Below are 24,995 nucleotides of genomic sequence, written 5' to 3'. Positions count from 1 at the left end.
ATGTGGACACTCACCATCTACTTTATAAAGTCGACTGTAATAAATTGGACTATTTCCCAGTGTAACGTAGCGTAGATGTTACTTCTGTTTTTAGAATTTATTATTTGAATTTACAAGATGGTGGGAAACAACAGTGATGTCTACAAGAAAGTTATGCAAATCATTAAGTATTTTTCAAGTCTGTAAACTAGGGGACTAACTAAATGAAACAAAATTGGGCAAAATGAATGTTCTATCATCTGATACAAATCTTGACTCTGTATTTCTGCTTGTAGCTAAGCTATCAGCTGAAGGTGGGGATCATGTACTGCAAAGCTGGACAGAGCACCGAAGAGGAAATGTACAACAATGAGTCGGCAGGACCAGCCTTTGAAGAGTTTCTTCAGCTGTTAGGAGAACGAGTTCGACTCAAGGGGTTTGAAAAGTACCGTGCTCAGCTGGACACCAAGAGTAAGGCATCCCCCTTATTTTTAGACAAAAAAATATATCATATGAGAGGATTGTCAGCTGTTGAACAGATTTCTTCAAAAATCACATTCTGGGCTATGTTGAAACAGTTGTTCATTATTAAAGAATGAATAAAAACAAAGCAAACAAGTGAAATGAACCATCCCTATGTGGCCTTTTATACGTTTGATAACAAATGTTTCACTTTTACATCAACCAAAACTCTGGTCCAAAAGTGTTACAAAAATTCAAAGTAACAAGTGAGTAGCCTATGGAATCAATTTTAATTTAACACTTCAGTGAACTACATTGCATTAATTGCATTAAGTTTAACTTCTATGATAATTGTAATGCTCTGTCACTGCCATGGGAAAAAATATACTGAAATAGTTTTGCAGATTCAGATTCATAATCTTGACCCTGGTAATCTTGATCTGTTTGTTTTATGTTGTGCCCAGCCTATTTAGCTACTTGCTCTGGGTATTTTTATCCTGTCAGTTTCTAATTAATTTAGTCTCCTTTCCTTGGTGACTTCTCCTGAGTTGGCCTATGTAAACTAAACTCTTTTTAACAATTATACCAGTAGCTTTTACCATGAAATGTATTGCTCCAAAAATGCATTGGAATGACTATCTTGACTTAGATGGCAGTATTTGTAAAAGAAATATTCTGTCTTCTGTAGGAGGAGAGAGTATAGTACAGTTAGATATCTGTTTTTATGAAACAATCATCTGTATGTGTCTCTTCAGTTTTAAAATCTTTTTAAAAATTCTGACATCTTTGAGCATTAGGATTAACCCGTTTGTATTGAAATCTATTTTTATCTTGTTCCCTCCAGTACAGGAAATTAAATAAGGAATTTGAGTACTGAATATAGAAAAATATTTATAAACTTAAGCTCGGGGGTGGGGGGAGAGGCCTGCTCCCATGGTTCTGCTGTCACCAGTATTATAACTCTGTGTAGTGAGAGCAAGAGATCATAAGCATATGATGTTACTCAGCTTCTCTAGTATAACTTTTAAAGTCTTTTTGCTGTAATCAGTAAAGAATGTCACAACTAAATGTATAAAACTTCCTCAGAATTTTCAATATTCACCTCTATCAAGTCAGTGTCATGTAGCCTAGTTTTTCTACCACTATTTATGAGCAAGATTATCTTGTTGAAAAGCTTAGGGATGGGAGGAGTCACTATTTGGTGTCTGTAAGTGGGTGGATTAGGAATCGATCCTTTCCTGGTGGTGGTGGCGGTGGTTTTTTCCCCTACTTTGAACCGGGCTAGTATTTCTATTGTTCAGAAAAGTTCATTTGCCTCAAATCCTGCAGAGAGAGAACTTTAAAATGCAAATTTAGTAAGAACTACAGGCTCTTCAGATTCTGCATGAATAGAGACTAGATATTTCCAAACAATAAACCTGCTAAATGAATTGAATGGTGCAATGCATTAGAAATTCTATTGAATGAAATAACCTGGCAGCTAGAGACATATGCTGGCTATAGAGAAACAACCTTTTGGAGACCTATTTTGGTGGTACTCTTGAAGGGGTACGTCACTGTATTTGGTACAGGAAAATATTCCACAAACTACACTTCAAGGTATTAAATTTTTAATTTCTGGGTTTTTAGGTGTTGGAGCACATTAACATGTCTTACATTCATATTCAGCATCAGTAGTCCTAACTTTTAGTATCTAAATGTAACTTCACACTGAAATTTATCATTTTCTCTGAAACGTGAGTGTTGGCATGAGCTCTTTTATTCCCAGGTCTGGTGTTTTTTTTCCCCCCCACTGTACTGTATTGCTACGGAAGAGTGCTTTGAAATCTCGTAATTTAAAATAAAAATAACATTATGTATACATGTGTAACCATGGTATGACTTGCTGCTGTGTTGCTCCATCGCACACATCCCTCCCAGAAGATTACCACCCCTCGGGGCTTGGGGTCTGGGGGTTCCTAGCCTGCACCAGTTGCAGGTGCCCCTCCAAGCTTGCCACTCTCCTTCTCTTCATCTTTCAGCTGGCCACACAATATACTTTTTCTTCCACCACAGCCTCATACTCTCTGGTCAGGTCTACCCCATCTGCCTCTGCCTTGTGGCAGTCCTTTTCTGCTGCCGCCAAGCACACACACACAGGCCAGACTCTTCTGGACCCTCGGCCTGAGACTCAGTGCTCTTTGCAAGCTCCAGCCCATCTCTGAGTTCTTAGGTGCTCTTGCTTAAGTAGTTGTTAGTGAAGACCATTACAGCAGTTAAATTATCTGAGAGATGTAGGAAGGAGTTCCCCGATGAACAGGGACAGAAAATAGTGAAGTTTTGGAGTGAATGGGTGTGGATGTTGTGGGAACAACTGCTGTCCAGGGAGATTGAAGTGTTCTCCCACAGGCTTCTGTACATTACCATTCCTGATGTCTGATTTATGTCCATGTATTCTTTTACAGAGAGACTGTCCGGTTTGGCCAATGTAAATTGCAGTGGGGCATTGCTGGCACATGCTGGCATATATTCAAAAACCAAATGGGGAGAGAAATCTCTGAGCTGCAATTTATTTGCAAATTTGACTCCATTAACCATGGACTAAACAGAGACTGGGAGTGGCTCTTAGCTTACAAAGACAGTTTCTCTGCCCTGAATAGTTACTGTTTTTGGTTCTCTGTGCCTTAAATATTGAGTCTGGTCTGGTGTGGCTATGGTCTGAAGAAGTAGGTCTGTCCCACGAAAGCTCACCCAATAAACTATTCTGCTAGCCTTTAAAGTACTACTTGTCTGCTCTCTGCCCTGAGTGTTGATAGCTCCCCATTAGACACTGACAATGGCTCACATCCCCCTGTCTGATCTGACTTGTTTTTTCCTCTTTTGATAAGTACTGTTGATACTGGGCTATTCCCACCTTGCAGAGTAGACCTTGTCAGCTCTGGCCCTCCCTTTTACTGGGACCCCCCTCTTTAAATACCCCTCTGAAACCATTCCCCCTCAACTCATGCATCTGTTGAAGTGGGTCTTTGCCCACAAAAGCTTATGCTCCAAAATATCTGTTAGTCTATAAGGTGCCACAAGACTTCTTATTGTTCTCAAAGCTACAGACTAACATGGCTTCCTCTCTGATACTCAGCATTCTTAATAATTTCATGATTTCCTTACTACTTACAAGCTCTTTCTAATGTATTTCATTAAAATACCATTGCCAAGTTATATTTGTCTGCAGGGTGAACAGTTTTGGCAGGAGAGTAAATTGTGGTTAGGTTTTTTTATCATTGTTGCCATTGTTATTAAAGTGAAGATGAATGATGAATGGGTTTTATGCTGGGATTAGTATGTTTTCATGACAGCAATCTGGTTTTTAAAGTATTTTAGGTCTTAATAATGTTGTTTTTTCACTTTATTATTTTTAATTGCAGCTGATTCAACAGGAACTCATTCTCTTTATACAACTTACAAGGACTATGAAATCATGTTCCATGTTTCCACCATGCTGCCATATACTCCTAACAACAAGCAACAGGTACGATGGACTTCAGCAATTCGGAATTCCTCTATCCCCTACCTCAAAGTAGTTGTAATGTCAAACAACTGTAGTGGCAGCAGAAAGCACTTAATTTTCAAGTATTAAATACACAGAAAGGACAATCCTATGAGAAAAATGTTGTTTAAAATATATTTTAGTGTTCGTTGTCATTGGATGTTTTCAAGCAGGGCAAGCATTGGACTTGCTAGAACCTAGGGCAAAAAGCCAAAGTGCCACCAGATGGTGCTGAATCCTGGGACCAAGGCTCACCACCCAAGGCTGCAGCCAAAGCCTAAGCAACTTAGCTTCTCGGGGCTTCCTGTGGCACGAGGTCTGGGGAATTGCCCTGTTTGCTACACTCCAATACTAGTCCTTGCTTTTATATTCAGAAAAGCAGTTGTGCTTTGGGTTGGCGATGGAATATTTATACTGTATTGTCGGGGAGAGGTGTTGCGGGGGGGGAGCCGAATAACCCCTAGATACGGAGCCTATAGGCGAACCCACGGGTGTTTGGTTTATACAGGAAATAATCTGAGTTTCCAGAATACTTTTTTGTCCTCTTATCCAACTAATCACACCTTGATGGTGACAAGAAGTCTTAATAGCTAAAAAGACATGGTCTGGTTCAGCACTATGAACAGAGACTTTAAAAGACAAAAATATGTGGTTGCATGAAGTTATTTTGGCCATGTAGTAGTTGGTATTTTCTCCTTTAAAACAGAGTTAAATTGGTGCTTAAAATGGTATGTTCAGGAGTGGGAAAGAGACATACTGTACTGTGTGAGTTTCAGTCCTTAGGCTGAAAAATAATATTGAGATCATATAGTCATTAGAGCATCCTCTGGCATGAGCAGAAATGTTACCTCGGGTATCCTGGCCAATTTTCAAACTCAGATAGTCACTTTGTACTGACATAAATTCCTCCTACCTAAAGTAGTCTGTAATGTTGCTGTGTACTGTGGAATAAATACTTTTCAGTCCAGAAATGATTGCTTTTCTATGATGAAGGAAGTTGACATATTTCTTTCATAAACAAAACTGAAAACTTTTATATTAGTAGTCATAATTAACATGAGTTTTTGTTTACTTTTTGCTCACCAACATTTTTGTTCTCATAATATACCAGGTGTTGAGGAGTAATAGTTAAGTGTTTGTAATAGAATTGGGTTAGGATCTTATGCTTTTTTGTGTTTATAAAAAGATTTTGTTGCTGCGATTTTTTTTGCAGAGGAAAAATATTTTATACTATAGTATTAGATTTAAAAAGAAAAAATCCTTGAAAAATCAGCAGTAATATACACTGGCAACTGCTTTAAACAAAAAATATTAACCTTCTTCAAATTTAAATTACTTATTAATGTTGTTCAATCTCTAAATACTACCACCTCATAAATAGACAATCGAACCATAACATATCTTGCATTACAATTTTATTTTCATGGATCACTTAAAATCTGCCCTATATGTAGTCCTTCCTGTGCGTGTTTAAAATAGAATTAAAACTGTTGTTATGGAAACAGAAAATGCAGGATGCAAGCATTTTGTCTAATACGTCAGTTATAGGCAAGTTCCTCATTTAAGTCCTCAGGTTAACGTCTATATTGTCTTGTATAATACAATGATAAGAGCTGTGTACCTTATACAAAAATATCCTTAATTAGTAATGGATATTCAAAAATATAATTGCAGGAGAAATTGAAAAATGAAAATATTAGAGCATAAGTTAAAATGCACTAAGATTCCTTTTGTCTTTAACTTTTTTTTAGCTCCTGAGAAAACGGCATATTGGAAACGATATTGTGACGATTGTTTTCCAGGAACCTGGAGCACAGCCATTCAGTCCGAAGAACATTCGTTCTCACTTCCAGCATGTCTTCGTCATTGTAAGAGTGCATAACCCCTGCACTGATAACACCTGTTACAGGTAGCTATTGCCAGATTAACAGCAAAAAGGAAATATTGATTGTGAGGCGTAGCAACTTTTTGCAGTCTTAAATGTAATACATTGTATTGTTTCCTTTAAGGAAAAGCTTTTTGGGTGTTGAAAGCTAGAGAGCATTCTTAACTTCACAAAGTATTATGGGTGCTGGTGGGCACATTAACATATTCAGGAAGCAAGTTGCTAAAAGCTGTGTCTAAATAGGTGAATGTGAACACGTAAAATAAGGATTTCTTTTGTTCCTGGTTAGATACTGAGGTCTAGGATCCTTATTTTTCAACATGACATTTAAAAACTGTGGTGCAGTTTTGAAATTAGGCTGTTCTCTATTTGAAAAATCTCTTGCAGCTTCCAAATTAATGGAATCCGCATGTTCAATGTATTTGTGCTCAATTTTTTGTATTGGAAGTGGATTTTATGCTAAGTTTTCTAAGATTAGGTAACTAATTTAGATTGAAAAAGGAAACTGTTGATATAATTTGGTGGCAGTCTTAATAGTTGTGGTCTACAAAAATACAAATGTTCACTCATAATGAGTTTGATTTTCTTTTTTTTTGTGTGAAAAAGACTCAAGAATCTAAGTTTATGCTACCATTTCTGTGAAGCTATGTGAATAAGTGTGGTGAGCTCTATATAAAGATGAAACTGAGTTACATTTTCTATCTGAAAATGTATTTTATTACACAATTGGCCTCTGTACAGAATTGTAATTTGCAGATTAAAAAGTAGCCAAACCACTTGGTTTCAGTGATGCTACGTGGATACAGGAGTCTTCCCATGCATGGCAACTTGCAAGATCAGGACCTTTGTGTGTTTCATGTAATTTCCATGAGCTTAAAATCCTTCACTGATAGGTTTTCCACTATAAATACTTAATACAGATTTATACAAGTCAGTTCTGAAAAGTTTTTGTAGGAAACCTCTCTGAGTAAGTTTGTTTTTTTTTTCCCCCCCCCCCCCCCCACTGGATTATTTGGAACAGTTTCATAGGTTCATAAATTTTGGGTGAGACAGACAGCATATATCATACGATACTTCTGTGCCTTACATTGAATATCAGATGAAAGGAGCGGAATTGGGCACCATCTTGCACAATCTTTCTCCCTCTTTTCAGAGACAATATGTTAAAGCACTAGTTCCAATATCAGTGTTGACCTTCTTAAAACAGCCTATAGCCTGTTGATAGCCTATACAGCAGAAGTTAAATCCTTGTACTTGAAGTTCATGATACAGGAAACTTAACCCGGCAAAACGTTGCTAGTAGCTTTGCATTATATATCGGAATCATATTTAACTTATAAACAGCCTGCCTGGAAATAGGAAACGACTCTCCGGAATCACTGGAGATGACTGAGAGTCAAATGGCTACATCATTTGATTGGCTCCAGTGAGTGATTTCTGATATCCTGTCCTCCCCTCCAAAGATATATGTATTTAGATGTCTGTAGAAAATGTGATTACAATGTGAACTTGATGAGGAAAGAGAACTTCTCAACAGTGATACTAGTCTCGTTTTTTTGGGGAGAGTTCTTTAATTTTCATTGATTTTTTTTTTTTTCATAGAAATGGAGATTTTTAACAAACTAAATACTTGTTTCCTGATTATGCTTTGCTAGTTCAGATAAGAGGTCATATCAGAGTTCATTTTTGTTCTTATGCAGCCTCTCTACCAATTGTGACTAACTGGTAAAATGTTGTTTCTCAGGCATATTATTAGGCCTGTCATTAATCACAGCTAAGTCATGAATCACTCAAAATTAATCACAATTTTAAGAATTAGTTGCAATTAATTGCAGTTTTAGTCCCACTAACTGTAGGATTGCAATAAAAATTAAATATTTTGGATGGTTTTTGAATTTTTCAGGCATACTGACTTCAGTTACAATGCAAAACAAAGTAAACAGTGCTCACTTTATAATATTTTTATTACAAATATATGCATTGTAAAATGGTAAACAAAAGAAACAATAATTTTCCATTCAGCTGTACAAGTATTATAGTGCAGTCTTTATGGTGAATGTGACAGCTTACAAATATAGATTTTTTTTAAAATTACATAACTATTCAAAACAAAAACAAAAAAAACCGCAAAACTTCTGGTGCTTTTAAGTCCATTCAGTCTTACTTCATGTCCGTTCAATTGTGAAGAGAAATAAGTTTGTTTACATATATGGGAGATAATGCTATCGATTTCTTTTTTAGAAAGTCACCTAAAAGGGAGATCAGGCATTCACATGTCACTTTTGTAAATATTCATATGCCTCTCCCTGTTTTGGCCATTATTGCAGAGGACGTGCACACTGGTGAAGCTTGTTAAAAAGTGTATTAATTATATTTGATTGAACTCCTTGGGAGGGGAAGAATAATTGTTTCCTGCATTCTACTTGCATTTTGCCATACACTTCATGTTTTAGCAGTCTCAAATGATGACTTCGCTCATGGTGCCCATTTTAAGAACATTTTCACTGCAGATTTGACAAACTGCAAAGAGGGTACCAATGTGAAATTTTCTAAAGATAGGTACATCACTCAACCCAAGGTTTAAGAATATTATGTTCCTTCCAAATTCTGAGAGGCACAAGGTATGGTATATGCTTTCCGAAATCTTAAAAGTGCAATATTCTGATTTGAAAACTAGACAACCTGAGCCACCAAAATCAACATTCTGCTGGTGGTATCCAATTCAGATGATGAAGATGAACACCCATTGGTTCACATGGCTTTGGGTCATTATGTAGCAAAACCCATCACTAGCATGGAGACAATGATGTTTGGAGCATGAAGGGACATACAAATCTTTAGCATATCTGGCATGTAAATATCTTCAATGACAGCTATAACAGAGCCATACGAACTCCTGTGTTCACTTTCAGGTGATATTGTGGCGGGGAGGGGAAAGTGGGCATTATTATCTCCTTGAAATGTAAACAAACTCATTTGAGCAGTTGGCTGTACAAAAAGTAGTACCAAGTGGACTTTCTAGGCTCTAAAGTTTTATGTTTTATTTTTGAATGCAATTATTTTTGCATGTAATTTTGAATTTGTAAGTTCAACTTACATGATAGAGATTACACTAAAACGCTCAGGTGAACTGAAAAACAATATTGTTTTTATAAGGCAAATATTTATAATAATGTAAAGTGAGCACTGTACATTTCATATTCATATGTTGTAATTGAAATCAAAATATTGAAAAGGTAGAAAACATCTAAAATGTAAATAGATGGTTTTCTATTTTTGTTTAACATCTTGATAAATTGATCAATTTTTAAGCACTTGACAGCCGAAAATATTATATATTACTTGATTTAGCTCTTCAATGTTATGTTGCGATCTCAGTGAATGCATACAGTTGAACCAAAGCCTGCCATAAAGAGTGGTTATTAGGGAACCACCACGGGTAAAACAATGTCAGATATATGTCAACTTCTCAGGTACATTCTTCAAAGGAAGTAAATCAACAGTGGCTGAGCCATCAGTTTCGGGAAGAAGCTACCTTGCTGGCCCCATCAGGGTTAAGATAATTTTTCTCTTCCTAAGCATGAAATCAGAAGGTCACAAGAAGTTAAAAAGATGCAAAGAGAGAATGAGGAAGTGGTCATAAAGGAAGCTGATACAAAGATTGATTTGAGAGCCAGGGTCTTTGAAACAAGCTTTAACTTGCTGCCTAGAAAAGAGAACACCAAGGCTGAGTCATGTCTACCTAGGGGCTTAAGGGGAATTTCAACTGTAGCGAAGACTTTCACACAAAGGGAAACCTACCCAGAAACTGTGACACAAACCAGTATTCAAAATGAATCATCAGATGAAGATATGCAATTAATTATGCCCTGTTTTTCTTTATGGATCACCAGGTCCTGAGGCTCTAAACTCAGGAAATGAATGCACTGACTTACCTTGTTAATGTGATCAGGATAGAAATTTGTGTTGAATTATGTGTGAAATGCGTTTGGGGATCTTCAGCAGGACCGTAGGCTCTTGTATATTTACAGCTATGTGACATTTTAGTGAAGTGGTCACTCGAGGTAGCTCTGTGCAAGTGGTGCTTTCGTCAGTGAACCTGAATGTTTATATGAATGTTTCCAAACGAGAAGCAAGTTACCAAACTTGATATTTTACTGAAAACTTACTGAGAATTCTGTTTAGTTGGGAAGTGAGGAAAAACGTTATTTGTGGTGTTTCATTTATTAGCTGTAATACATGCTATATCTGTTCACTTTTGAGTCAGGAAATTTATGTAAAATATTAAAGGGAATGAAAAGCTTTTAATAGGTTTATTTGCAGTCAGTATACCATTAAAAATCTGCCAGGATAATCAAGTGAACATTGGTATTAGTTATTTTTTTCTCCATTTTATCTATATTTATCTTTCCAAATACTGATATTAAAATGTCTTTTCTAAATAGATCCCTTTTAATTACTTTTATATATAAAATCTGTTTTTTAAAGATAAGTGCTAGCTTCATATGAGCCTTTCATTCTTTTCATTAATTGTATGTTAGTGAGGCAAAAAAGACAAGGCTGACAAAATTTTTCTGCCTAGAATGCAAACTGTTATTTAATTTCAGGTTTATAAAATTTTCTGTGGATAACCTATGCTATGCTTTGGTGTTTGTACCATAGATTAAAAATCAGAACTGTGCATAACTAATGATTTCCTCATAAATGAGTCTGCATTCAGGATTCTACGTCTGAAACACATGGTTGTAGACTCAAAATTTTGACAGATCCAGATTATAAATTATATTTATTTATTGAGAAGACAGTCTTTGTCCTGAAGGACTTGAAATCTCCGTTGTGATGAGAGAAGAGAAGAGCAGGGTGGGATCAAGAAGGGTTTCAAATACATAGTAATGTGGTTATTTTTGTTTTCAATGGGCATGCTGGTTGCTGTTCTGTGCCTAAAATTAAGTTCAGATATTTTGTTATTTATGAAGAACACACTATTCTCACAAAAGTTACAGCACTTCTTTTATGGACACCAAATTAATATTCTGAAAATTACAAATAATCCCTTAATTTGTTTAAGGTTAAATTAATTTTAAATGGAATCTTTCAAAAATTAACATTTGTCAGTTTTTGGGTGGGTTTTTTGTTTGTTTTGAGGGTTTTTTTTGGGAGGAGGTAGTATCACACATTATTTCAACTCACTGTTTGGAAAGAGATGAATCTCTGGTGCATTGCCTAGTTTCCAAAAAGTAACTTTTGGGATTAATGATTGTTTTTTGTTTTCTGTTATAATTCTGGAGTACTCTTCTTCAGAGAAGAAGGTAGGGAGTCCCCTCATAAATGATTGCCACCTGTTACAATTAATGGGACTAAAACCTCCAGCTGCTTTTAGTTAATTTGGTCACCGCCTATGTTCTCCAGCTCGTTTGCCTTTTGACAGAACAGGGATCTACTGACTTCCCAGAGGGCATTTTGGCTTTATTCACATGGGGATCCACAGGAGGTTATGGTCATTTTAAGAAGTCCACCTAACTTGGGGCCTGAATCCCACAAAGAGTACTGTAAGATTGTTGCCATTTTGAAGGAGAATTGATGAATTTCTCTGACGGATGATTTGTGCACTACTCTTTTACTAAGGTGGCAAAACATAAACGTTAATCGTAAATGTTCATTCTCAAAAAAATTACCAGTTGAAAAAGAGGTACTGAGTAGGAGGTGACAAGTGAAATGGAGAGGGTGCAGTGCATGTGTGTGTGCACAGATTCACACAGGAGGTAGCAAGGAATGAGAAACATGGGGGTTATGAAATGGGAATGCAGGAAACAATAGTAAGGGGGAAGCTGGGGTGTTCACTAGAGATGCTTTCTACTTCTCGGTTGATGTAAAAAAGCTTAGTAAACCTTTATCTGACCATCACCCATTCTCCTTCTGCTTCCTTCTCCCCCACCAAAAAATGCTGTAACTGAGAAGAGAGGTCTTCATAAACCTTATAAAAGTAATGTTTCTGTTCAAGTTGAGCAAAATTTTAGAATAATGAAATTTAGTCCAAGCAGTTCACCTGTCTTGAATGACTGGTCAAGAAGATAGTTGTTTTTCTTAGAAATAGTGCAGTTTTGACTTTAAAGGAAACAGATCACCATTTTAAAAATTGTTCGTACAGTCGTGGTGATTGTGCATATAGGTTATATGCACACGTTTAATTCGTATGCAGTGAAGAAAATCAAAACTAGTATAGCTAAATGAAAACATTAGTGTTAGTTTTACTACAAATAAAACCAAAAATGATTTACAATGAATTGTCTGTCTTAATTAATATGGTCAGTCATAAGTGTTACCTTAATATAACTATTACAGAATAAGTACAAGAGACAGAGTTGTTCACCATCTCATTGGTGAGTCAAATATCACACAAAGAATGCTATATGCTAAAATATGTCCCCAAGAGCTTAAACTTTCAAGAAAGTGAATATCTGACTTATCCATAATACATGCTCATTAACATTTAATTAACATGTATTATATATTTTCCACATTCTCAAGTTGGTATAAAAATTGTTTTGCATGTATTTTAACTTACGTAAATGGGCAAGTGCATAGTTTTGTTTAGCCTTCCAGTGTGGGGTGTTGTGAAATTTTTGCACATTGTATGCAGCAAAGCATTTAGTTTTCTGCAAGGCAAATGAGACATTATCTCACCTCTACCCTCTTTGCCCCCCTCTCTCCTCCCCCATAAAGTACTCAGATGTATACATCATTATAGAAATCTTTGAGAAGCTAGCAAAGTGGAAAAAATACTTGTTTTATATGCAGATATTGATCATGTCTTCATTTCTGTGTTTCTTTTAGTGTTGCTGTGACAAGATCCAGAGATGTACCATCCTTTGGACCACCAATCCCAAAAGGTGTTACCTTTCCTAAATCAAATGTGTTCAGGGACTTCCTACTGGCCAAAGTGATCAATGCAGAGAATGCTGCTCATAAATCCGAGAAGTTCCGTGCCATGGCCACCAGGACTCGCCAAGAGTATTTGAAAGATCTAGCAGAAAAGAATGTCACCAATACGTCCATTGACCCATCTGGCAAGTTCCCATTCATTTCACTTGCCTCTAAAAAGAAGGAAAAGTCTAAACCATATTCAGGAGCGGAGCTCCATAGTTCTGGTGCCATTGTGTGGAGTGTCCGTGCAAAGGACTATTGCAAGGGTATGGAAATAGACTGTCTCCTGGGTATCTCTAATGAGTTTGTAGTTCTCATTGAGCAGGATACAAAGAGTGTGGTGTTCAATTGTTCCTGCAGAGATGTGATAGGGTGGACTTCAACGGACACAAGCATCAAACTCTTCTATGACAGGGGTGAATGTGTTTCTGTGGAGAGCTTTATCAACAACCCTGATGATATCAAAGAGGTTGTGAAAAGGCTGGAGGTTAGAATTTTTCTTCTAAATTAAAATGTGTAACAAATGAATTCCAATGCTTGCAGTAGCGATGTTTGTTAATTATGTCCACAAGACCACTTCTATATTCTCTCGCTCTCTCTCTCTGGACCCCTTCTGAGCCACCTTTACTTTGTCATCTGCATATAGTCAGCTGTTGTTTATTTTGCATCACTCAAGAATAGCAAATTTGTTTAAAAGCATGAGGAAAAAATGTGCTTTCTAAGGAATCATCAAGATGTAGAGTAAACAACAATTTAGTCAAATCTTATCTGTTTCCCTCGTTTTCCCTCCTTTCCCAATCAGATCTGTTATCTTTATGTCAAATTATAAACTACTTGTAGTAAAAGCTGCCTTTCGAAGGCTGCAGTTACCCTAGCAAGTTTTGTTGGTGAAACCCCAGTTTTGTCTGCAAAACTCGTAGTGTGCGCGCACACAAAATGCCTTTTGTCGACAATATGTGGACAAAACACAGCACTTTCTTCAGCAGTGTTCTGCTGCAAAGCTTCGAGGCAAAACACAGCTGTTGACAGATTTTGTGAACAAAAAAGCTGTGTAAACACCCCCAGGAGGTCTCTCTTGATGCACAGGATATCCACAAGAATGGGTAGTCCTATCTGCTGTACTTCCACGTGCCTGTTTTATTGAGAGAGCAGCCAGGCAGTCCAACTGCTTTGATGACAAAGCTGAGCGCTCTCCTGATTGGCTTTTGTGTGTGGCTGCACTCTGTTGGAACAGAAATTCTTCTTCGAGTGGTCCCCGTGGGTGCTCCACAGTAGGTGTCGGGCTCACCCCGGCACCACAGATCAGAAAATTTCTAGCAGTTTCCTTCGGCTCGCGCATGTGCCGATGCGCGCTGCTCCTTCATGCACTCTCGGTCATGTGCGCAATCCGGTCCCCGCCAGTTCCTTCTCAGCCGCCAACGGCTGCAGACGGAATCCGCTCCGGCTCCAACACCTGAGACAGATAAGACTGTTAATTATTAGTTGATAGCTTGTTTTTACTGCTGTTGAGACCGTTACTATTATATGTTTAAAAAAGAAAAAGTAACTAACTAAGAGAGAAGAAGAACAAAGGGGAGAAGAGCATACAAAGAAGGCTGCTTTAGGCCGTCCGCTACCCTAAATGCTGCAAATGTTTTTTGTTTAAAAAGACTGTGATTAGCGGCTGAGTACCCTATTAACAGTTAAAGACTCACCGGGATGTCTTTGTTGTGGTTTAAGAAGTGTGAGTCATGCCGCGAGGCCATGCCTGCCTCTGATGGGCATAGAAAGTGCATTCGTTGCCTGGGGGAGTCCCATGTTACTTAGAAGTGCTCTCACTGCACTAAGCTTACAGCCAGGGCCAGGAAGGACAGGGAAATGAGGCTCAAAATGATCTTGTTTGATAAGGTCCTTCAGCCCGAACCACCGGAGAAGCCTCACACAGAAGGGCCCTCAGGGGCGCACAAGAGGAAGGCGGCTTCTTTGACCCCCTCTGTGCAAAAGAAGAAGAAACTCTCCCCAGCTCGATCCTTGCCGGTGACATCAGCGAGCAGGACGAGCGGAACGCGGAGCCCTGACCTGCGGGCTGATGATAGCAGCAGCACGGTCGCGCATGCGGCCGTGGCTGGGCCTCCGACTATTCAACAGTCGGCGCTGCGGGCACCAGTGCGGCAAGTGCCGGAATCGGCAGCGCCGCCTCATGCGGCACTGGCTCTCACAGCACCGACGGAGCAAGGGCACCCAGCACGGGGCCAAACGGCGCTGGAGGAAGCTACCTGTGTGACACCGCATATGGCGGCACCGACGGCGGTGCCGAGATCCCCGGCACGGGAGGGAGCGACACCTGCTGTGCAAGGACGGGGAAAAGCTAGGGCTAAAACCCGGCACTGCAGTCCATCCCCGGGCATTGTTGTGCTGCTTTCATCACCCAGCGCCCCCCCCCCCCACCCCGAGATACACACACCGCGCCGGATAGCAACTCCAACGGCCTGTTCCAGACCTCCCTCCCCGTTCCTCCAACCACCATCACCTTGGCTCAGACAACCTTCACCCTTTTCGGTCATGGATCCCTACGAATACTATTACAGACCATCTTCACCATTATCAATGTCGTCAAGGAGATCACGCTCTTCCAGACGACATAGGTACACACTCCGATCGTGGTCCAGATCTCCATCACCGGGCCCTTGCCCGTGTTATGGCCATCCTCATCATACTGAACACTGACATCGGAGGTCCAGATCCAGGGGCAGATCCCCACCCACACCTCGCCAACACCCCCGCATACACTCTCGCTCTGGGAGAGGAACGCAGTTTTCCCAGGCAGAAATGGGTCCAGAGTCCCAAGACCTTCCTTCACAACCCACGAAGGAGCAAGCATACCAGCAAACTCAGGAATCAGAGGAGTTGGAGGAGGTATATCCTAGCGGCGTCTCCTCGTCCTCCCCAGATGAGGTAGTTGTCCCTGGGGACATCTCCCCCCCGGAAGACCTTAAACAATTCCAAGATCTGTTCAAAAGAGTAGCATACACACAGGACATTCAAATAGCAGAGGTGCAGGAGAAATATCATAAACTCCTGAAAAATGTGAGACCCCTGGCTTCATCTAAAATTGCTATCCCACTGGACGAAGTCCTTATGGAATCAGCCACTAACATATGGCAGATTCCGGCCTCCATCCCGCCTACAAATAAAAGGGCGGATAAGAAATACTTCGTCCCAGCCAAAAGCATGGAATTCCTGTTTTAGCCACCCACAGCCCAATTCTTTGGTGGTCAAATCATCTCAACAGAGGTCAAAGACACCTCAGTACAAATCAGGGGGGTCAGATAAAGATGCAAAGAAATTTAGACCTGTTCGGCAGAAAGGTCTACTCCTCCTCTACCTTATTACTGAGAATGGCAAACTATGCGGCACATCTGTCAAACCATAACTTTGACAATTACTCTAGACTTACCTCTCTCATGGACTTCCTCCCAGAGGACAGGGAACCAGCGCTAAAGGCGATCGTCCAGGATGGCTACGCGGCCTCGCGAACGGGAGTTCAGATTGCCCTGGACATGGCGGACACAGCAGCATGCTCAACAGCTGCAGCAGTGGTAATGTGTAGGGAATCCTGGCTCCAGACGTCTGGTATCCCCAGAGATCTGCAAGTGAAGATCATAGATCTTCCATTCGATAAGCAAAAGTTGTTTGCAGAATCAACCAACTCGGTCCTACACTCTAGCAAAGATTCGAGGGCCACACTTAGGACCCTGGACATCTATACTCCCCCATACAAGAAAAAGAAATTCTACCCCCAGCAAAGGCGCTACGCTTACCAACCACAGCACGCACAATATCAGCGAGGCTATGACCAAGGGTGCCATCAACAGCAGCAACAGTACAGGGCCCCCAGGCGACGTCCTCAACAAAGTCGCACAACCTCGGGGCAAGCCCAAAGGCAGCAAGTTTGACGGGTATGTCGAGGACTGCACTATCAACACCATCTCTCAATGCCACTCTCTCACCTCATGTTCCATCATCGCCTCAAACTGTTCTACTCCTAATGGCAAAACATCACAACAGACAAATGGGTGCTGGAAATTATAGCTACAGGTTACACGATGCCCTTCCAGTCACTACCACCACCACCAAAACCTCCCACCTGGCCTCTTCTCAGGGACACTTCTCACGAGACAAGGCTGAAGCAGGAGGTGGATCACCTCATGTTCGTAGGGGCGGTGAAAAGAGTACCAGAACAATTCCAAGGGAAAGGCTTTTACTCACGTTACTTCCTAACAGAGAAGAAAACGGGAGGGTGGAGGCCGACCTTGGACTTACTAGGCCTCAATCAGTACTTGTGCAAACAGCGCTTCAGGATGATTACAGTTGCCTCCGTGACTACGGCACTGGACGATGGAGACTGGTTTGCAGCCCTCGACTTAAAAGACGCTTACTTTCATGTAACAATCCATCCAGCACACAGATGTTTCCTCCGCTTCAAGGTAGGCAGGGAGCATTTCCAATAGAGTTCTTCCGTTTGGCCTCTCTTCAGCACCCAGAGTTTTTACCAAAACCCTGGCAGTGGTATCAGCTTACTTGCACAGGCAGGGCGTGTTCATTTTTCTGTATCTGGATGACTGCCTACTGAAAGGGGCTTCAGAGGCAGAGGTCCTACGCATGACACACGTCACCGCGAACACATTCACTTCGTTGGGCCTAGTTATCAACCTCGCAAAGTCAAAGACCGAGCCCACGCGAGATATAGAATTCATAGGGACGCACATAGACTCTATTACATCAAGAGTGTACCTGCCTGACACCCGCTTCCACACTATCAAATCGTCATGATGTACAGCCCCACGGTGCTGATCCTAACATGTCTGCAACTGTTGGGGCACATGGCGGCTGCCACGTTAGTGGTACAGAATGCCAGGCTACATATGTGAAGCCTGCAGCATTGGTTGGCGAGCGTTTACAGACCGGCAGCCCATACCATCCACAGGGTAGTATTGCCCACGACGGAGGTACGAAAATCACTAGCATGGTGGGCAGATCCCAGGAACCTGCTAGTGGGAGTACCCTTCCACCAACCACAAATTTCTATTTTTCTTACAACCGACACCTCCCACATAGGATGGGGAGCACACATTGGCAGCAAGGTGACGCAAGGGCTATGGTCCCCCGCAGAATAGACACTGCATATAAACATACTGGAGCTCAGAGCAGTGTTCACTGTGTGCAGACGTTTTCGGAAATGCCTGCAGGGCAATGTAGTTGGGATCAATACCGACAATACCTCCACCATGTTTTACATCAATCGACAAGGAGGGGCATGGTCCCATGCGCTATGCGCAGAAGCAGTCCAATTGTGGAACTGGTGCATTGCCAACAAGATAATGTTGAAAGCCTTGTACTTGCCCGGCGTCCACAACGTGAAGGCAGACCAACTAAGCAGACGCTTTGCACTCATGCATGAGTGGCAGATCCACTCCGACCTGCTCCGACGCATATTTTGCACTTGGGGGTTTCCCCAAGTCGATTTGTTTGCCACCCAACACAACAAGAAATGCCCTCAGTACTACTCCAGAGCAGGAATAGGGCGGAGGTCCTTGGGGGATGCCTTCATGATCTCATGGAAGGGCCCTCTACTCTACGCGTTCCCCCCCACAACACCCATCCACAAGGTTCTACAGAAAGCCAGAAGGGAGAGAGCTCGCATGATACTCAGTCCCGACCTGGGACTGACAACAATGGTTTCCCCTGCTTCTGCGCATGTCATGCCATCCACCACTCCCCCTACCGGTAGCGCCGGACTTACTTACGCAGGCTCGTGTCCATACTGCACCCGCATCCTCAGGGACTCCGCCTACAGGCATGGCTAATCCATGGCTCAGCGCCTTAAAGAGCACATGTTCGGAGGGAATAAAACAAGTCTTATAGTGTAGTTGAAGGACCTCCACCAGAAGGACTTACGAGCAGAAGTGGACACGATTTACCTCCTGGTGCTCTTCCAAGCAGTTAGCTCCTCTCGATGTCCCTATAACTGTAATTCTAGAATATCTGCGGGACCTCAAATGAGATGGGCTCTCTCTATCCTCACTAAAGGTCCACCTCGCAGCTATATCAGCCTTTCGACACAAAGAGGAAGGGTCCACCATATTCGCCCATCCTATCGTCACAAGGTTCCTGAAGGGGCTGGTATATCTGTACCCCCCTTGGAAACCACTACCACCGTCATGGAGTTTGGACTTGGTACTCCACATGCTGTCAGGACCACCCTTTGAACTGTTAGCCACGGTATCCCTCCAACTACTTACCATGAAAACGACCTTCCTTCTCGGGATTACGTCAGCCCGCAGGGTGAGCGAACTCGCAGCAGTAATGGGAACGCCGCCCTGCACAGTATTCTCAAAGGAAGCGGTGATCTTACGGTTACACCCAGCCTTCGTTCCAAAAGTTTCCTCGGAGTTCCACTTTAACGAACCAATAGTATTACCCTCGTTTTATCCGAAGCCTCCCAGCTCCAGCGCGACTGCATCTCCTAGATGTGAGGAGAGCATTGGCCTTTTACATAGACAGAACTAAGCCCTTCCGGAAAACGGACAGACTCCTGGTGTCTCTCGCACCCAGGTTGAAAGGGGAAGGCCTCTCTTCCCAGAGGATTTCAAATCGCATTGTGTCCTGCATAAAACTGTGTTACGAGCTCCGTAAGACCCCTCTGCTAGCTGCGCCCAAGGCTCACCCCACCAGAGCGATGGTGGCATCGACGGCCTTCTTCAAGGGAATCGCGTTGAAAGACATTTGCAGAGCGGCGACTTAGTCATCTTACGACACCTTCGCCAAGCGTTATGCCCTGCACCAGGTGTTCGATGAGGACACCCGTCTGTCGGCAGCAGTCCTCTCAAGGGCAAGCTGCACATGAATCGAGTACCCACCTCCTTACTTGGGGTCACTGCTGGGTAGTCACCTACTGTGGAGCACCCACAGGGACCACTCGAAGAAAGAGAGGTTACTCACTTGTGTAGTAACGATGGTTCTTCGAGATGTGTCTCTGTCGGAGCTCCACTACCCGCCTGTCCTCCCCACTTTGGATCTTTGTCCAGTGTTTTTCAGGAGCATCCGGGGAGGTTGGTCAAGGAACTGGTGGGGACTGGATCGTGCACATGACCGAGAGCGCGCGAAGGAGCGGTGCACGTCAGCACATGCGCGATCCAAAGGAAACTGCTAGAAATTTTCCGATCTGCGGCGCCAGGGTGAGCCCGACACCTACTGTGGAGCACCCATGGGGACACATCTCGAAGAACCATCGTTACTACACAAGTGAGTTGGAAAAACTCTTCTGAGTGACTTCTGTTGAGAAAGCTTTGTAGTGTAAACATAACCTAAGTGTCTTGACATCCCCTAGCAAATCAGGCCCCTATCTAGTTTGAGGCCTCTAGGTGTTGTCTCGGTTCAAATAATAGTAATAAAGTAAAATAAACAATTCATTGCATTTTTGTCTGTCTGGAAAATGTCTGCCCATTGTCACTTTCTTTATCTGTGTCATGAAGGAAAGTAGTATATGTGTAGCAGCTGTGTCCTCCGCTGCATCAAAACTAACAATTTGTAGAATGAACAAGAAGGAAGGAGGGATGCATTCCATCGATTAACACTTTTAGAAAGTGTATTCTCTTAGTTGCCAAATAAGAGAGTGGCATAAGGTTTTAGTTCCATTTCCACTAAATTGCATGCTATCAAACTCTGGTACTAAATAATGGTGAAAGGGAAGTTTTGTGAAATGTCTGCCGACTAGTTAAATTGTCAAATTTTAAATGAAATACAGGTGTTTGTGCATCTCTTCCATGCTTACCTGTTGTGTACTGCCACAGTAAACTCTTTCATATCTGGCACTCCATCATCCGGAACTCTGAAATAAACAGCATTTTAAGCATAAGTAAATTTTAGTTACATTTTCCATAAGTACAGCATAGTGAAACTAAATTCAAATACATACAAGAAATACACTGTGTACGGTGTACAATACTAGTGGTGTTGGTAAATAAAGTACTCTGCATACATTTATATTTGTTTCTTAATATCTAATCTTGTTTTTCTTTAGTGTTATGCATTGCTAGGTAAACCTCTCTATTATCCAGAATATTTGAATATCCAGCAAACTCCTGATCCTGAGGCTGCCAGTTATGAAAGAGCTTACTGTATGTTTCTTTAATTTTCCTGTGAAAAAAGTGAAACTTTAAGGCAGAACTACTATATCACTAGTTAGCTCTATGTAATCATATGCTATCTTAAATGGTGGCTTGAGTAAAGAGATTTGTTTGCATCGTGCACAGCAGTGGGGACTTTCCCTGGGACAAAGCGCTTCTGTTCTCTTTCCCCATACCTCATATTGGACTGTACCTGTAAAACCCAGAATTCTAGTTCTCTCAGACGAAGCGGGTCTTTGCCCAGGAAGGGTTATGCTCCAAAATATGTTAAGTCTATAAGGTGCCACAGGACTTCTTGTTGCTCTCTCAGAATGTAATTCATTGCACTAAACTCTTTCCTCTTCATTCGAATTCTCAGTTTGTGACAAAGGGCTGTGAGACCACGGAGATGACTTTACGTAGGAATGGACTTGGTCAGCTTGGTTTCCATGTGAACTATGAAGGCATTGTGGCAGACGTTGAACCCTATGGCTATGCTTGGCAGGCAGGATTACTGCAGGGCAGTCGACTAGTGGAGATCTGCAAAGTGGCTGTAGCCACGCTAAGCCACGAGCAAATGATTGACCTTCTGAGAACATCAGTAACTGTGAAGGTTGTCATCATTCCTCCACATGAGGACTGCACTCCACGCAGGTATTGAGAGTTAATACTGTCTAGAGCTATCCTTGAGCATGAAGTGGATTTTGTTGTAAAAATGCAAATTCCCGCCCCCGCTTGGTATTTTCCCTTGACATAAATTAAAAAATGTGAAAAATTAAAAATATGAAAAATATAAAATAATTGTTACAGCACCCCATACTGTCAACTGCAGTGTAATTAAACAGATGGACCTGCTGGGCTGGAAGGTATATTCTTTAGTAGAACTACAACTCTGCATTGCTAACTACCAGTGTCTGCTAGCCAAGTATGATTTTTAACAGAAACAGACCAGCAGAGTTCAAGGATCAGCTGCCACCAGAGTACTAGAAGCAACTCAAGGATAAAGGGCTTCTGGTTACAACCAGTGTGCTGTGACCAAAGTTGCCATATACACTGGGACTCATGGCTGCAATTATCCAGCTTCCTCATGGAAGTTCAAAATATAATTGAGCAACTTACCTTGGCAAGAACAAGTTGTTCACCAAAAAACTGATGAATCCTGCCACTTGCTGAAAGACTCCAAAGCTGCACTACTGCCTGTGCGTGTTTGTGTGTATACATGCCAGCTCTGAGATTTGGGCAGTTCTGAAGCCTTTGCCCCCATTAAATCTTAATCTCATTCTCTCCATCCTCACAAAGCTACCCTTTGAGCCATTGGCAAGATGGTCAGTCGTCTTCCTCTCAAAGTGACGTTCTTGGTAGCCTTGACTTCAGACGGATTGGTCATGATAGCAGATGCTCCTTGTGCCACCCCCCTTCGGTATTCCTCATGGACAAGGTTTCTTAGAGCTGTATCCAGAATTCCTCCTGAAAGTGATGTCAGAATTCCACCTAAATCAATGATGAACTTACCAGTTTTCTGCTCCAAACTGCATCCCTCCCCAGCTGACAGGGCCTCACGCTCCCTTGATGTCCATGGTACACTGGTATTCTACCTCCATAGTATTCTGTCCTATTTGTAGCCATTGTTGTGTGGTTAAGGATCCAGGCCCTGTCTTCCCAATGATTCTGAGTTGGTGTCCGTGATCATCCACAAATGCTATAAACAGTCTAACATACCTCTGCCTGATAACCACAGTGCAGAGTCACCATATCGGCCATACTGTAGACACATCCTGACAAGACATCTGTCATGCAGCATCATGGAGATCTGTCCACATATTCATGGGACATTATGCCATCACATAAGCAGCAGTTACAGATGCCACCGGGGGTTCAGGCCATACTGCAGATTGCAGTTCCATTGGGTCCTCTCACCCTCCTCCACCTTGATCACTGCTCGCATGTCACCCACATATAGAATACATATAGGGGCCATCACTCGAAGGGCTTACCTGTAAGTGGAGGTTCTTTGAGACGTGTGGTCCTTATTTGTATTCTGTTACCATGCCCCCACATCTCCTCTGCTTTAGACTGGATTCCAGAATAGCGAATAGGACACTGGAGTGGCATCACCCCACACTACCTGTTACACCCTTGGCTGAGGGCACAATGAGATGTCCTATGTGCAGGCAGTTCAACAAACATTGCAGACAAATTCTTCTGGAATTAGATGCTGGCACACATGTACGCCTACATATGCAATACAGTTAGGGATCGTGTATCTTCAAGAAGGTCCCATTACAGATAAGTAACCTCTTCTTCCAGTCTCCGAATCACGAGGGTCGGATAAGATAGGATTTCTCAGCCCATGTGTTGCCAGAATGTGTCACAAAGGATTATGGGGAAAATACAGTGCCTGGATCCCACCTTTGAGGCCAGGGTGTCAGACATTGAGAAGATGCAAAGCCCATCCTGCATTCATTCTGTAGAGCTGGCTTCTGTGGATCTGGTCCTATGGGGCTCTGCTTCCAGCTCCCGGTAGCATACCCTGGAGCATGGGGTCATAGTGCTGCTCAAGTTTGGCCAGCTGTTCTTCTGTCATGATTCCTGCTGGACCAAATTCGAGTGAGTGTTCTGTGATACTGGATGTCTCAATGCCTGGAGCAGGAGCCGTGCTCAGCCAGTCCTGTGGGACAGGAACTGCCACCAACCTGTGCATGGTATTGTTCATTTACTCCTGGGGAGTTCTGTACTAATGCACAAGTACAGAAGTAATGCCCTTGTAATTTTTACACTCTCGCTGCAGAAAAATTGATTCATGCATCCGTCCCAGTCAATGGGGGGTAGAGGAATGACATGTCTGGTTTGGAAATCAGGAGCAGATGGGGTAATTCCAAATCATCATCTCAGGAGGCCGGGCTGGGCGCTCTCTGTCTGACTCATGCACTGTCAAGATGCACCCAGGAAGGGGTAGGGCTGTGGACTCCCCAGCGGATGGCTTCTGCCACTGCTGGGCTCCAGCTACTTATCCTGAGTAGGCTAGGGTGGGGAGACAGGACATCCTCTTCCCCTGCACTGGCTTCTGCCAGGGTCAGATCAGACCCATCTCCTGTAATCCTCATTAGTCCCCAGCCATGAGCGAGGGAGGGATCATTGTATAGGAGCTGGCCCCCTGCCTCCGATCATCCTCCCCACAGTTTCTCCCTCCATTTAGACCCCCTTGTGAGTCTAAACCATGTTCACCTGGGGGAGAGTCCCATTTCCCCCTTCCATCAGACTCACCCATTGAATTGTGTATACAAGTCCCCTTGCATCCAGACCTCCAGCTGAGCCATCCACACCCTGATGGTGTCACAGACCCCTGTCCATCCCTGGATCCCCACTAAGCCCCTCTACTCTTGGATCCTGCTGGGTTGGGCTTGTGTGCTTCACATGTGGCTCTGGGAGTAGAGCTTGGCGTGTATGCCTGCAAGACTCTGACTTTTGCATATGTGGAGCTGTCTAGATTTACTAACATGGCTAATTAGGAATCTGTTTGTTAAAAAATTTGTTTGCAATTTTTTGTTGCCTGTATTGTTACAGGTATACTTGCTGAAGCATATTTTGACATAAATTAGCAAAATAACTGAAATGGCATAATTATATTGTATTGTTTTGACAAATAAAATCAGAATTTTTAATTTTTGGTGCAGAATTCTCTCAGGAGTATTTATTTACTGATTGTTAGTGTTTTTTATAAGATATATTTAGTAAGCCAGAATTTCCTTTTCCTTTTCTTTCCAAAGCTATTTACTGTGCCAGCACAGGTCGTCGTCATCTACAAATGAGCCCTGAGCCCAAATAGGTTGATACCCAGTGGATCAAAACATATACAATTGAATGGAACTTTGAGACGTTCACTGGTTACATCCATGTTCTTTATTTGGTAAACTGATAATTACTAGGAAAATATTGGGAACCCATTAATATAAAGAGTAAAATATTGAAGTCAGAATTCAAGTTTTAAAGGTAACTGTATCTGTCTGACCTGGCCTTCAAGTTGAAGAGAAATGCAACAATGGACAACCTATGCTTTCGGATGCTTTGAGGGGTG

General features: G+C 42.0%; 1 protein-coding gene across 9 annotated transcripts in view; it reads left to right on the top strand.

The window, feature by feature from the left end:
* The window catches only part of SIPA1L1 (signal induced proliferation associated 1 like 1), a 321,214-nt gene that overhangs the window by 233,440 nt on the left and 62,779 nt on the right, over nucleotides 1-24,995 (top strand). For all 9 annotated transcript variants that reach the window (XM_074997151.1, XM_074997143.1, XM_074997149.1 and 6 more), the window contains 5 exons: nucleotides 276-450; nucleotides 3,843-3,946; nucleotides 5,716-5,873; nucleotides 12,684-13,260; nucleotides 21,300-21,574. In XM_074997151.1, the coding sequence (XP_074853252.1) occupies nucleotides 276-450; nucleotides 3,843-3,946; nucleotides 5,716-5,873; nucleotides 12,684-13,260; nucleotides 21,300-21,574 (1,289 nt within the window). The remainder of the gene's footprint in view (nucleotides 1-275; nucleotides 451-3,842; nucleotides 3,947-5,715; nucleotides 5,874-12,683; nucleotides 13,261-21,299; nucleotides 21,575-24,995) is intronic.

The sequence above is a fragment of the Carettochelys insculpta genome, chromosome 6 (assembly GCF_033958435.1).
Source record: "Carettochelys insculpta isolate YL-2023 chromosome 6, ASM3395843v1, whole genome shotgun sequence".
Lineage (NCBI taxonomy): Eukaryota > Metazoa > Chordata > Testudines > Carettochelyidae > Carettochelys > Carettochelys insculpta.
The sequence above is the reverse complement of the archived record's forward strand: the minus strand, read 5'-3'. Positions and strand labels throughout refer to the sequence as shown.